At 35.4% G+C, this 13,409-nt stretch overlaps 2 protein-coding genes across 5 annotated transcripts in view; one reads left to right on the forward strand and one right to left on the reverse strand.

Annotated features, from left to right (window-relative positions):
* Window positions 1-10,542, reverse strand: part of capu (formin protein cappuccino) — a 44,476-nt gene extending 33,934 nt beyond the window's left edge. The window contains exon 1 of one of the 3 annotated variants that reach the window (XM_089258572.1): window positions 10,130-10,542. In XM_089258572.1, the coding sequence (XP_089114698.1) occupies window positions 10,130-10,450 (321 nt within the window). In that variant the 5' untranslated portion in view covers window positions 10,451-10,542. The remainder of the gene's footprint in view (window positions 1-10,129) is intronic. The other 2 variants (XM_089258575.1, XM_089258573.1) reach the window with 2 other exon arrangements.
* LOC108649906 (uncharacterized) overlaps window positions 1-13,409 on the forward strand; it is a 69,053-nt gene that overhangs the window by 45,024 nt on the left and 10,620 nt on the right. The gene's annotated exons all lie outside the window — the stretch shown is intronic.

A 13,409-nucleotide genomic window follows, 5' to 3' on the forward strand; every position in this document is an offset into this window, starting at 1 on the left:
ATTTAATTAATGTGCAACACGCAGTCAGTTGAGGTAGCGACAGAGGCAGTGGCAGATGAGGGGGGTGGGGGGGACAACTTCAGGGGTGGCTCTGAAGCCATGTGACACATTGTTTGACAAATTGCAAGACGCACGATAAACTGCCAGCAAAGTTAACAAAATCATCAGAGAGCTGCAACAGCAGGAGAAGCAGCAGCAGGAGCAGCAGCAGGAGCAGGAGCAGGAGCACATACAAAGTTTAATGCCAGCAGGCAGCTAAAGCTGCTAAGCTCGGCTACAACACGTGCGCGTGCTGCACAGGTGCAACAAAAACTGGATAGAATATTCGAGTTGGCAATGAACGACTAGCAGATGCCCTGCAGAGGGGGATTAAGGAAAGCAAAGATCTATATGTAGAAGGATAACTAGCGGAATTTATAGGAAGTTTACATATGTTTATGCTGAAGGAGCCGTAGATTCTTCCTCTTGTTTCTGCCGTATTATTGTTTCGTTCATGTATAACTGAAATGCACACATGTCTTAAATGATATGATGCTCCGAAATGGGAGATTTGAAATTATCGGATAGAGTATTCGGGTTGGCAATGAACGACTAGCAGATGCCCGGCAGAGGGGGATTAAAGAAAGCCAAGGTCTGCTTGTAGAAGTAAAACTATCGGAATGTATAGGAAGTTTACATATGTTTATGCTGAAAGAGCCATTGAGTCTTCCTCTTATTTTTGTCGCATTATTGATTCGTTCATTTATAACATGTCTTAAATGATATGATGCTCCAAAATGGGATATTTGGAATTATCGGATTCGATGCATATACTCTAGTAGTAATTCCATTTAAGGAGACAGATATTCGAAGTGCTCGAAAAGGTCTTTAAGTCATCTCATTTTTAGCTGTTCACATTCAGAGTCTTCGAAGTCAATGCTAAAATGTTTTCATTTTGTTAAACAGATATTCTTAGTTTTCGCATTATTACAGGGTATCCTGGACAACAATGTTTCACACGAGCCTCGCTCTCTCCTGCGGGCTGCTGCTGCTTTTGCTGCTGCTGCTGTTGATGACAACGCGAAAAACGCGGCCACGCGGCGTATGAGCAATGAGACGGCAGCAGCCAGAAGACAACAGCAACAAAAACAACAACAGCAACAGCAACAACAATAAACAACAACAACAACAACTCGCAAAAACAAACAGGAAACATGGCCAAACAGCTGCTGTAGCATCGTCTACGCAGCTGAATGACTATCCCTTCCGCCCCCTTCCGGCCCCTCCCGCATTGCCCCAGCCGCGTCTTCGCCTTCAGCTCTGGGATATACAATGACAAAGTCAGTTATGGTCAATAAAATGCAATGTGCAAAGCGACAATGACGACAACAACAACAACAGCAACAAAAATTGCAGTAAATACAACAACTAAAACAACAACAACAACATCTGGCAAACAGCGCCTCGGCGTGCAGCCAACAGATGGCGTTGGAGTCGCCCGTCGGCCATTACAGCAAAGCTATTGATGAGCGCGTGACCGTTTAACGCACCCATCACTTAACTATCGCATGCAGTTAAGGCTGCCCGTATAAAATATAATATATATAAAGGATTTTCTTTCACATGCAAACAGTTTTCCATATGCAGCCTGACTTTCGACTCTCTCAGTCAGCCGCTCTGTAAACAGTTAGTGGACAGCACGCGGCCATCTCTAGTTGGCGCGCTTTATAGTTTTATTACATTGGGCGTTATGGGCGTGACCAATGGCTGACTAGCCACGCGGTTAATATCGTTAAAACAAACAACGGGCTAGCTGATGCGAGCCGAACGCGCTTCAGGGACTTGCGACAGCTGATGGCTGCGATGCTTAGAGCGTTTAAAAGTGGGCGTGGCAATTGCCCAGATACAAAGTTAACTTGGCGTTATGACGTGTAGCGAATGGAGAAAATACAAAATATCGAAGGGCAGAGAGAGTGAGAGAGATAGAGAGAGAGAGAGAGAGAGAGAGAGAGAGAGAGAGACATGTGGTAAAGAGTTAATACTCTAATTACCATAAAATGTATAGAGGATAAAAAAAGTAAGAACAAGAGTGGGAGAGGGAGACGGAGAGAGAAATAGAGAGAGAGTGAGAGAGATAGACAGAGAGAGAGATAGACAGAGAGAGATAGACAGAGAGAGAGAGATAGACAGAGAGAGAGAGAGAGACAGAGAGAGACAGACAGAGTTAGAGAGTAAGAGTGAAAGAGAGATAGAGAGAGTGAGAGAGAGATAGAGATCGAGATCTATAGATAGAGTGACAGAGAGAGAAAGAGACAGAGTTATAAAACTGGACTGATAAAGAGAGAGACAAAAGATAAATTTAGCAATATATAAAGTAGAATAGAGTAGAGTAGAGTAGAGTATAGGAAGGTAGAATACACAAAATACCTTGAAATGAAATAGAATAGAATACACAAAATACCTTGAAATGAAAAGACCTAATCAATTTGTTTTATATACAGTAGACTCCGGCTATAACAATACTCAAGGGACCGTCGTTATAGCCGGAAGCCGCTATAACTTATAAACAGTTGTCTAAGGAATCAGAATTTTCATCGCTATAACCGTACAGACGCTATATATAAAAGAGGAGCCGTTGTATTCTACTGTATTTTGTTAGCTCACGATAATGCAAGATATGTCAAGGTATATAAATATAAATAACATATATAATGACCAAATGCATTCACAATTCACCATCTACTTAGTTAGGAGTAGAAAATAAAATATAAATAGAAATATATATAAAATAAATATAAAATATCTTTATATAATTTCAGATATAATATCTCTTATTACGTTAAATACTATGTTGTCTATCAATATCTTATAGATTCAAAGATAGAGTGAAATATATATTCATCAAATAATTTCAGCAGTTTATTCATAAAAGTAGATACGCATTTTACAGGGCATATGATAATCGCATTGCAATAGGTTGCTTAGAGACGAGCAGCACGCATTTGCCGATAAATACAAAGAAAAAACGGAAACAAATAAATCCGAAATAGAGATGAAAAACGACTAAAAACTGAAACTGAAACCAAAACGAAACGAAATGAAATAAAGCTGAGAGCAGCTCGCGATTGCTGGCAATTTGAAATTGTTTTAAATTATGACCGTGGCTGAGCAGTTGCGGCATTGCAGCCGCATTTTAGCCCCAATATGCCACCAGCAGCAACTGGGCATGCAGCATGCAGCACGTGGCAAGGGGCAAGAGGCATGGGGCATGGGGCAACGTGGACGCAAGCCCAGTTTGTGCAAATTATTTGGCCACATGCATTGTAATTTGTATGCAGACTCCCAAAAAAATAGATTTATATGCCCGCTCAGTCAGTGCGATGGGGCATATCGAGATTGGTCAGTTCTGAATGCAAAGTAGTAAAAGTTGGAAATTAGAATTTTTTTTTACTCTGTCTTTCCTTCTGCTCCTGTGTCAATCTCTACCCACATCTCTATTATATTCTCAATCTCAACCTTAAGTCATCTCTCTCCTTCGATCTAATTTGCTTTCTTTAGGTATCTATTTGCTCTCCGTCTCTCTCTTTCTCTCTAGATTTTATATATATCTATTTCATTTTAATTGTCTTTGTCATTATCATTGTCATGTCATTAAATTCGTTTTCCCTTTTCCATTCTCATTCTCACTCCCTCTCTCTCACTCTGTCTCTCCTTCCCTGCATTCATATATCTATCAAAGTCGTTTGCCATTCATAGATTTTTTTTTCTACACTTCACTCTTTGAACAGGTATCACATCGTTGGGCACGCCCAACAGGTGCAAAGATATTAAAGATTTTTTTTTTTTAAAGGACAGAAATTTTTTTCCGTTGTGTGAAAATTAATTAAAACGCGTCGCATTTGTTGGCCAAATTGAGCGAATGCAGAATACGCGTAAATCAACGGTAAATTTTCGTGCAAATGTGAAGTGTATTTATTGACCATCACACTCACACAGACACACACACACACACACACACACACAGCTAGCACAGTCGCACACTCGCATAGTCGATTTGAGTGGTTCACACCGTTCGTCCGTTTGGCAACTTTAATTGCTTTGGTGGTTTGGGCCAAATTAGATTTTGCGGGTTTGTCGCGTCGCTCTACGCCAATTGCCAATCCAGAGTTGGAGGCGTGCTGTGGCGAAGAATGTGCGGGGAGAACACAAGAGAAGCGAACAGAGGGACATTTTCATCTTAGCTCTACGGGTGCTTAGGAAACTGCATGCAAATGCGCGTCTGATGCTGACGCCTCGTCAATTTAAGTTGTCATTGGCAAAGGCAAAGGCCGAAGAGGAAGAAGAGGAAGACAAAGAAGTGGGGAAGGAAAGAAGGAAAGAAGGAAAGAAGGAAGAAGAAGAGAAGGGTAGAGGAGCTTTTTAATCTGTATCTGTATCTGTATCTGTATCTGTATCTGTATCTGTATCTGTATCTGTATCTGTATCTGTATCTGTATCTGTATCTGTATCTGTATCTGTATCTGTATCTGTATCTGTATCTGTATCTGTATCTGTATCTGTATCTGTATCTGTATCTGTATCTGTATCTGTATCTGTATCTGTATCTGTATCTGTATCTGTATCTGTATCTGTATCTGTATCTGTATCTGTATCTGTATCTGTATCTGTATCTGTATCTGTATCTGTATCTGTATCTGTATCTGTATCTGTATCTGTATCTGTATCTGTATCTGTATCTGTATCTGTATCTGTATCTGTATCTGTATCTGTATCTGTATCTGTATCTGTATCTGTATCTGTATCTGTATCTGTATCTGTATCTGTATCTGTATCTGTATCTGTATCTGTATCTGTATCTGTATCTGTATCTGTATCTGTATCTGTATCTGTATCTGTATCTGTATCTGTATCTGTATCTGTATCTGATCTGATGGTATCTGTATCTGTATTCTGTCATTGTATCTGTATCTGTATGTATCTGTATTTGTCTGTATCTGTATCTGTATCTGTATCCTGTATCTGTATCTGTATATGTATCGTATCTGTATTATGTATCTGTATCTGTATCTGTATCTGTATCTGTATCTGTATCTGTATCTGTATCTGTATCTGTATATGTATCTGTATCTGTATCTGTCTCTGTATCTGTTAATTCTGTCTGTATCTGTATCTGTATTTGTAATCTGTATCGTATCTGTATATGATCTGTATCTGTATCGTATTGTATCGTATCTGATATGTATCGTATCTGTATCTGTATCTGTATCTTTATCTGTATTGTTTGTATCGTATCTGTATATGTACTCCGTATCTGTAATCTGAACTGTATCTGTATCTGATATCTGTATCTGTATATGTATCTGTATCTGTATCTGTATCTGGATATTATCTGTATCTGTATCGCTATATGTATCTGTATCTGTATCTGTATCTTTCTCTGTATCTGTATCTGTATCTGTATCTGTATCTTGTATCTGTATCTGTATCTGTACTGTATCTGTATCTGTATCTGTATATTGTATCTTCTGTATCTGTATCTGTATCTGTATCTGTATCTGTATCTGTATCTGTATCTGTATCTGTATCTGTATCTGTATCTGTATCTGTATCTGTATCTGTATCTGTATCTGTATCTGTATCTGTATCTGTATCTGTATCTGTATCTGTATCTGTATCTGTATCTGTATCTGTATCTGTATCTGTATCTGTATCTGTATCTGTATCTGTATCTGTATCTGTATCTGTATCTGTATCTGTATCTGTATCTGTATCTGTATCTGTATCTGTATCTGTATCTGTATCTGTATCTGTATCTGTATCTGTATCTGTATCTGTATCTGTATCTGTATCTGTATCTGTATCTGTATCTGTATCTGTATCTGTATCTGTATCTGTATCTGTATCTGTATCTGTATCTGTATCTGTATCTGTATCTGTATCTGTATCTGTATCTGTATCTGTATCTGTATCTGTATCTGTATCTGTATCTGTATCTGTATCTGTATCTGTATCTGTATCTGTATCTGTATCTGTATCTGTATCTGTATCTGTATCTGTATCTGTATCTGTATCTGTATCTGTATCTGTATCTGTATCTGTATCTGTATCTGTATCTGTATCTGTATCTGTATCTGTATCTGTATCTGTATCTGTATCTGTATCTGTATCTGTATCTGTATCTGTATCTGTATCTGTATCTGTATCTGTATCTGTATCTGTATCTGTATCTGTATCTGTATCTGTATCTGTATCTGTATCTGTATCTGTATCTGTATCTGTATCTGTATCTGTATCTGTATCTGTATCTGTATCTGTATCTGTATCTGTATCTGTATCTGTATCTGTATCTGTATCTGTATCTGTATCTGTATCTGTATCTGTATCTGTATCTGTATCTGTATCTGTATCTGTATCTGTATCTGTATCTGTATCTGTATCTGTATCTGTATCTGTATCTGTATCTGTATCTGTATCTGTATCTGTATCTGTATCTGTATCTGTATCTGTATCTGTATCTGTATCTGTATCTGTATCTGTATCTGTATCTGTATCTGTATCTGTATCTGTATCTGTATCTGTATCTGTATCTGTATCTGTATCTGTATCTGTATCTGTATCTGTTATCGTATCTGTATCTGTATCTGTATCTGTATCTGTATCTGTATCTGTATCTGTATCTGTATCTATGTATCTGTATCTGTATCTGTATCTGTATCTGTATCTGTATCTGTATCTGTATCTGTATCTGTATCTGTATCTGTATCTGTATCTGTATCTGTATCTGTATCTGTATCTGTATCTGTATCTGTATCTGTATCTGTATCTGTATCTGTATCTGTATCTGTATCTGTATCTGTATCTGTATCTGTATCTGTATCTGTATCTGTATCTGTATCTGTATCTGTATCTGTATCTGTATCTGTATCTGCGCATTTTAAAGTAGCGGAACGTACTTTTTATTGTTATCCGGGAAGTATTTCACCTTGCCCCAGGCTATTGTCAGTTAATGGTGTCGCTGTGGATCTGATCCCTACTCTTCCTCTTTGCCGTTGCTGTTACGCACCATAAAGTTGATTTATTTGTTTAAAGTTTTCGCGGGTTCCCCACAAATATACCCCGGATTCAGCATAGCTTTCCTCCTCTCTCTTTTTGTTTGCCCTGTCCTCGGCCAGTTGGCCTTCAGCTGGAAATTTGTAAGCCTAATCCTAATGCTCTCTAATTACATTGGCGGCGCCCGTCGGGGCCTTGACTGCTGCCTACTGCTAGGCAACTGCCGCTGACCACTTGCTCGTTGCCTACTTTACGGCTACTTATCACATTTTTGCTGTAGCCCGTGCTGGCTCAAATTGCTTGCTCGAGCTTAGGCCAAAGACGCGCCTAATTATTTGCCCGCCGGCCCGTTCTGCGCGAGGACTCGGAGATTATTGAACTCTGCACTCACACACACACACACACACACACACACACACAATGTGATAGTCCAGGACAACTGAAAATGGAGCCACCTACGGGCACAATTAGAGCACGCCAAAGCAGAAAGCTACATATTCTAGAATTTAGAGCAGCTTGTCAACATATCTAAGCGCTCTGCCTGTGTGTGTGTGTGCGTGTTGGTGTGTGTGTGTGGGGTTAGCTGAGAGCTTAGCGCATATGTAGCTGGAGAATGTCATTTAAGAATGCAGAGAAAGCTTCAGAAATTGTTGCCCAAGGCATTTGTAGTTGGGTAAGTGACATTGCACCGACAGAGATGGACATAGAGCGAAGTCTTTGATCTATGGGCTATAATTTCTCAAACTCAGCTTTGATGAGGTCATGTCGGCTACAATTGAGAAATGATGAAAGCGACCTTTGGCCACTGCTAAAAATAACTGGCGAAATGTCGAAACTCTGGCCCGCTCTATCTATAAGCCACGCCCCCTGCTGTTCTCGTCCTCCTCTTGTTTCTTCTACTTTGGCGGCTTATCAACACACGCAACGTCCTCTGGGACATTTGATTTACTATCGAAAATAGCCTTGACATTAAAGCAAGTGTAGCAGGAGCTGGGAGCTGGGAGCTGGGAGCAACAGCACATACTCACATATACATACATAGAGAGTAAATATTTCAATGAAAAACTGTATTTGCGGCAAGGTATGAAAGCAACGCCCATGCTATAGAAATTTTGAACTTTATCGGATGACAAACACATGACAATTTCTGCTGTCATAACAAAGTCATATCTGTGTGTGGGTGTGTGTGTGTGTGAGGGAGTGTGTGTGTGTGAGAGAGAGAGAGAGTGTGTGAACGACAAATAAATTCAAAATATGTGCAATTTGGAATACCCAGTAGATATTTGCAGTGAAGTTACTGAACTACTCGAGTCATTTTGGGTTGGATATACGAGCTATACGAAAAAAGAGAGATGCATTTAAGCAATATTGAATTGAAATATGTTTAAATAAATGTGAATTAATACAAAGGTACTTTTTGGAATATTATTTAGGTCTTAAATCCATTGAAAAATTATTCTTAACATAATTATTATTAAAATAAAATCCTAAAAAAATGCATGAACAAATACTTCACTGTAATGTAATGTAAATAAATGAATTAATTAATACAAAGATACTCTTTGGAATATTACTTCGGTCCACTGAGAAATTATTCTAAACCTAATAAATTAATTAAAAAAAAAATAAATAAAATACCAAAAATATACTTCACGTTATTTAACAACATGAAACTATAGTTAAAATGAAATTTTACAAGTATATATGAAATATTAAAAAAAATAATAATAATAATAAAATAATATAAAATAAATAAATAAACATAAAATAAAATAATAAAACATTCAACAGAAATTATAATAAATACAATTAATAAGCATAACCCAAAAAATACAAGCTAATGAAAAAATATTATTATAATTACAATAAACTATTATTGAAAAAAAAAAACCCGATAAAATTCTTAAAATTTCCCATTAAGAAAATGAAACAGAAATTATTCTTTTAGAATGAATTAGCATTAAAAATAAAATACTAAAAAATACAATCGAAAAAAAAAAAAAAATAGAATTGTTAGTCTAACCCAAATTAAATATAAATAATTATTTAAATAATATACTAAATTAAAAAAATACTAAAAAAATAATAAAAATATGAAATGAGTATGTGAAATTATTCTAATTACAATTATTTAGTACTGATAAAATACTAAACATAAAATACTAAAAAATACATAGAAAATAATCTAAAATTTAACTTTCAATTCCATTATATTGAGTTAAATCAGAATCTCATATGAATACCATTTGTCTAGATAGGCTCAGAACATCTCCAAAGCACACACACACACTCACAGAAAGAAAGAGAGAGGAGGACAGTGAAGGAGAGAAAGAGAGAGGGCGAAACGCAACTCAACTAAAGCGCATTTGTTTGTTGTTGTTTTATTTATTTTTTTGTTTTTTTGGTAAATTTATGATGGGTACTACAAAGTGGCGAGCTCTACACTTGACTGCACCTCGCCACCCCCCGCAGAGCCACTTCTATTGCCTCCACCGTTGCCATTTTGTCGAGTGGCTGGCAAAAAGGCAAAGCCGCAGCGCAAACAGCAAGCGAAAATGGCGAGCAATAAAAATAATTGCAAATTTCGAAATTTAAGTGTAGGCGTGTCTGCTACGTTTAAAGCACACACAGAGAGTAGGTGGAGGGGGGGGGGGCGAGCGCACACCTGAACCCTGACCCCCCGTTGCCCCAGAGTGCAAACAATGGCCAACGAGGCGAATGCTCAACGTGCTGTAAAATCAGCGCGTCGCGGTTTTTTTTTGCTGCTGCTGCTGCTGCTGCCATTATTGTTGCCATTTTTTGTTGTCAGTGTGTGTCTGTGTGTGTGTGTGTATTCGCTTTCTCTCTCTCTTTCTGTGTGTGTGCAGCTTGTGTCTGCGTGTGGTTTACAATCTGTTTCGCAACTCACGTAAAATATAAGGTAATTTGTGGAAATTTGATGTTTATCGTAAATTGTTTTTTATTTGCGCAATGTCACCATTTGCGGTTTGCCAGCACACACACACACGCACACACACACACAGAGAGAGTGTCTTTCCTTTTTTTTAATTGTGCCTGCAAAACAATTGGAATACATTTTTTGTTTGCGTTTTCAATTTACCTGCAGAGCAGCAGCAGCAGCAGCAGCAGCTGAAGCCGCAGCAGCAGCGGCCGCGGCAGCATCTCGACTTCTTCTGCTCTTTCTGCGCTTTGTTGTTGTTGCCACCGATGCTGTTGTAGTTGTTGCCACAGCAGTTGTTGTTGTTGCTGTTGTTGTTGCTTCACTGTAGTACATCGCCATCCGGCGACGGTGCGCAATCGCCGCTCGTCGCCTCAAGATCCGGATGAGCACCTTGTTCGCCTGCCTCAGCAGCACGTAGATCATCAGCAGCAGCCAGATGGCTGCCATTTCGGAGAGAAAACTCCATTTCTTGCTGCCCATTGCTCCTGCTACACATGCATCGAAAGATACATGTATAGATATATATATATATATATCTATACTAATGTGTGTATATCTATGTATACATGTATAAATATATATATATATGTAATTTGTTGTGTTTGTAGCCTAGAAAATGGGCGACTGCCCCGTTACTCGATCAAAACAATCAAAAACTAGATCCAGTCGAAACTGCTCGAGTCGGAGATGCCCTGCCAATCCGTATATAAAAAGAAAAGAGTGTGAAACATTTTTTTTAGAGTTTTACATTTTCAGTTTATTCATAATAGTTATATCTCATATGCATGTAATATCGTATAGATATTGTATATATATATATTTAGTATTTACCAGCTAATTTATAGTTAAAATTTAGTTCAAGTAAAATGCTTGGAGCGCCTGGCGACCAACATCTACGCAGATCGTATAGGGTTTTAATTAGGCATATATATTTATTTTTTGTATTTATTTTTAATTTAATTTTTATTTGTTTACTTTGGTTTTCCTTAGTTTACAGAGAGAAAAAGAGAAAATTAATTGCACATCAAATCTGTTTGGCTTAAAGAACTACTTACACTGCTTTTGTTGTTGGACTATTTTTGATTCAATTCATTTTTTTATTTTATTTTTTACTTTATCTTTTTATCTTAAAGCTAAACACATAGATGCAACTGCTTTTAATAATAAATCGAGTTTGACTTAAATATAACTACGACAGTGAAAACACTCAAAGATAGAGCAACAAAATTTTTAATAACTGATATTAAAATAAAAAAAATAATAAAAAATTAAAATTAAAAAAATTTTTATTGCAAACAAATTGCGTATAGTAAGAAGAAAAAATTTTATTGAGCTTTAATTATAATTTTAAATGACATATTTTAATTTAAAAAAATAATTAAAATACTTTTTAATGTATTAAAAATGTAAACATATTTTTCTATATTTGTATTCATTTATATATATTTTTATTTTGCTTACTGAACTCTTAATTAATTAAATATTTGCTACACTATTTATATTGGCTTTCATTTGAATTTATTTTTATATTTTTTATATTTGTGTATTTACATGAATTAATCAATTAAATTGTTTCATGTACTACAATACAATACAATAAATCTTAATTTTTTTTAAAATTTATTTTATTTTTTTTATTATGATTAATTATGTAAATATTTGATATATATGTATATACAAAGTGCTTACAATTATTCTGCTAATATCAAATGCATTCCGCTGCATTTTTTGTTCTTAATATGAATATTGGTAAATTATTTAACATATTTTAATTTTTTGTTTGCTATTATTTAACTGTGATTAATATTGAATGAGTTAAGCAGTGAATAAAGTTGACTCTTTAGACACTTAAACACAGTTATTAATGGGGTATTGAAAATGAGAAGATAAAATCACTGAATAGGGCAAATTAATGTCATGTTGAGTACAGGGTATTTGCATTTTTATTGGTTATTTTCTCAGTTGTTCTTGATATAAGTATTTCATGTTTTAAAATGTCTTTAGGAAAACTAATATAAAATAATATGTAAACACAGATAAATTTGAATTACAGGGTATCTACATTGCTAGCAGTTATTTTTCATTTATATATTTAAAAATTGTTTTTTTTTTTAATCTTGTTTTCTGCATTTTTTGAGTGGCTTATTTGTTTGTTTGATATCAAAATAAATGCCTCAATTACGCTTTTCGCTGGAATATAAATCAGTTTTTTTTTATGCAATTCATTTTTGAAAACTTTTATCATCAAAAGTAAAAATGAATTGGTTCAAGTTTTGCATAAAATGCATTCGCAGCTTATATTTCGCTCGCAGTTTGTAATAGTTTAGCATTTTTATTTGTATATATTCAAATATATAAAAAACTAATTTAGTGTTTTATATTCTTTGGTTTGCTTTTTATTTTTTTACAACCTATTTTGTTGCCATAAACACGAAATGAAAATTGCATTTTAGCTACTTCATTTTCCTTTTATTTTTTATTTTTTTGGCAGAGTAAATGGAGAAATGTGCTTCAAAATTTAGTTTATAGCAATGCGTGCAAGAGTTTAGTTTAGCATAGAGGTGGGCTTTACGGCAGGGAGCTGGAGAGCCTTTGATTGGTATTTTGTGAGCTTATAATCCTGATGAGAGAGCGAGAGAGAGAGGCGGAATAAAAAATGTTAAAAAGCTAATTAGCTGCACAAATAATTCAAATTGTAGATTGGATATAATAAAAAGGCAACGAGAATATATGAATATCACATACAAATAAATATAATTGCATAAGATAAAGAAATATAAATTGGATTTTATTCATTTAAATTTAATGGGAAGGTATTGAAATTTATAAAAATCATGAAATTAATCAATTAGTAATATTGTATATATTTTTTCTTTGTTTCACTCTAAAGGAGGAAAAATCATATTCAAATGAATACAATTGCATTAGATAAAGGAATTTCAATTGGATTTTATTCATTTAAAATTAATAAAAAAGTATTGAAATTAAAAAAAAGAAAATCATTCAATTAACCAATTAATAATATTGTATTTATTATTTTTTTATTTCACTTTAAAGGAGAATAAGGTGAGCAGCAGCAGAGTCTAATAAAATTGAAATGAAAGCCATTCACATTACAGACTTCTACATACATATATAAATATATACCCAGATATGAATTGACATAAAATCCATTTGATTCGAACAAATTGAATTCATTTTGGTGTTTTTAATATTTCTATTCCTATCAGCTTATTATACAATTTTATATAGAATATATTCAGAGCTCACTTTGATAATATCAGAGTTGACTGGAAATTTCTTGGCCTTTAAGTGCCTTAATAAATATGTATGTACATATGTATGTGGCTGGTGAATGGCATTTGGTTGACCTAGTTAATTACGCGTTTGGCAATTAGGCCCGAAGAATGCGGCAAATAAATTGAAATTTTGCGCTTTG

Source organism: Drosophila navojoa, chromosome 3, assembly GCF_054131105.1.
Source record: "Drosophila navojoa isolate 15081-1374.11 chromosome 3, UAZ_NAV_1.0, whole genome shotgun sequence".
Taxonomy (NCBI): Eukaryota; Metazoa; Arthropoda; class Insecta; order Diptera; family Drosophilidae; genus Drosophila; species Drosophila navojoa.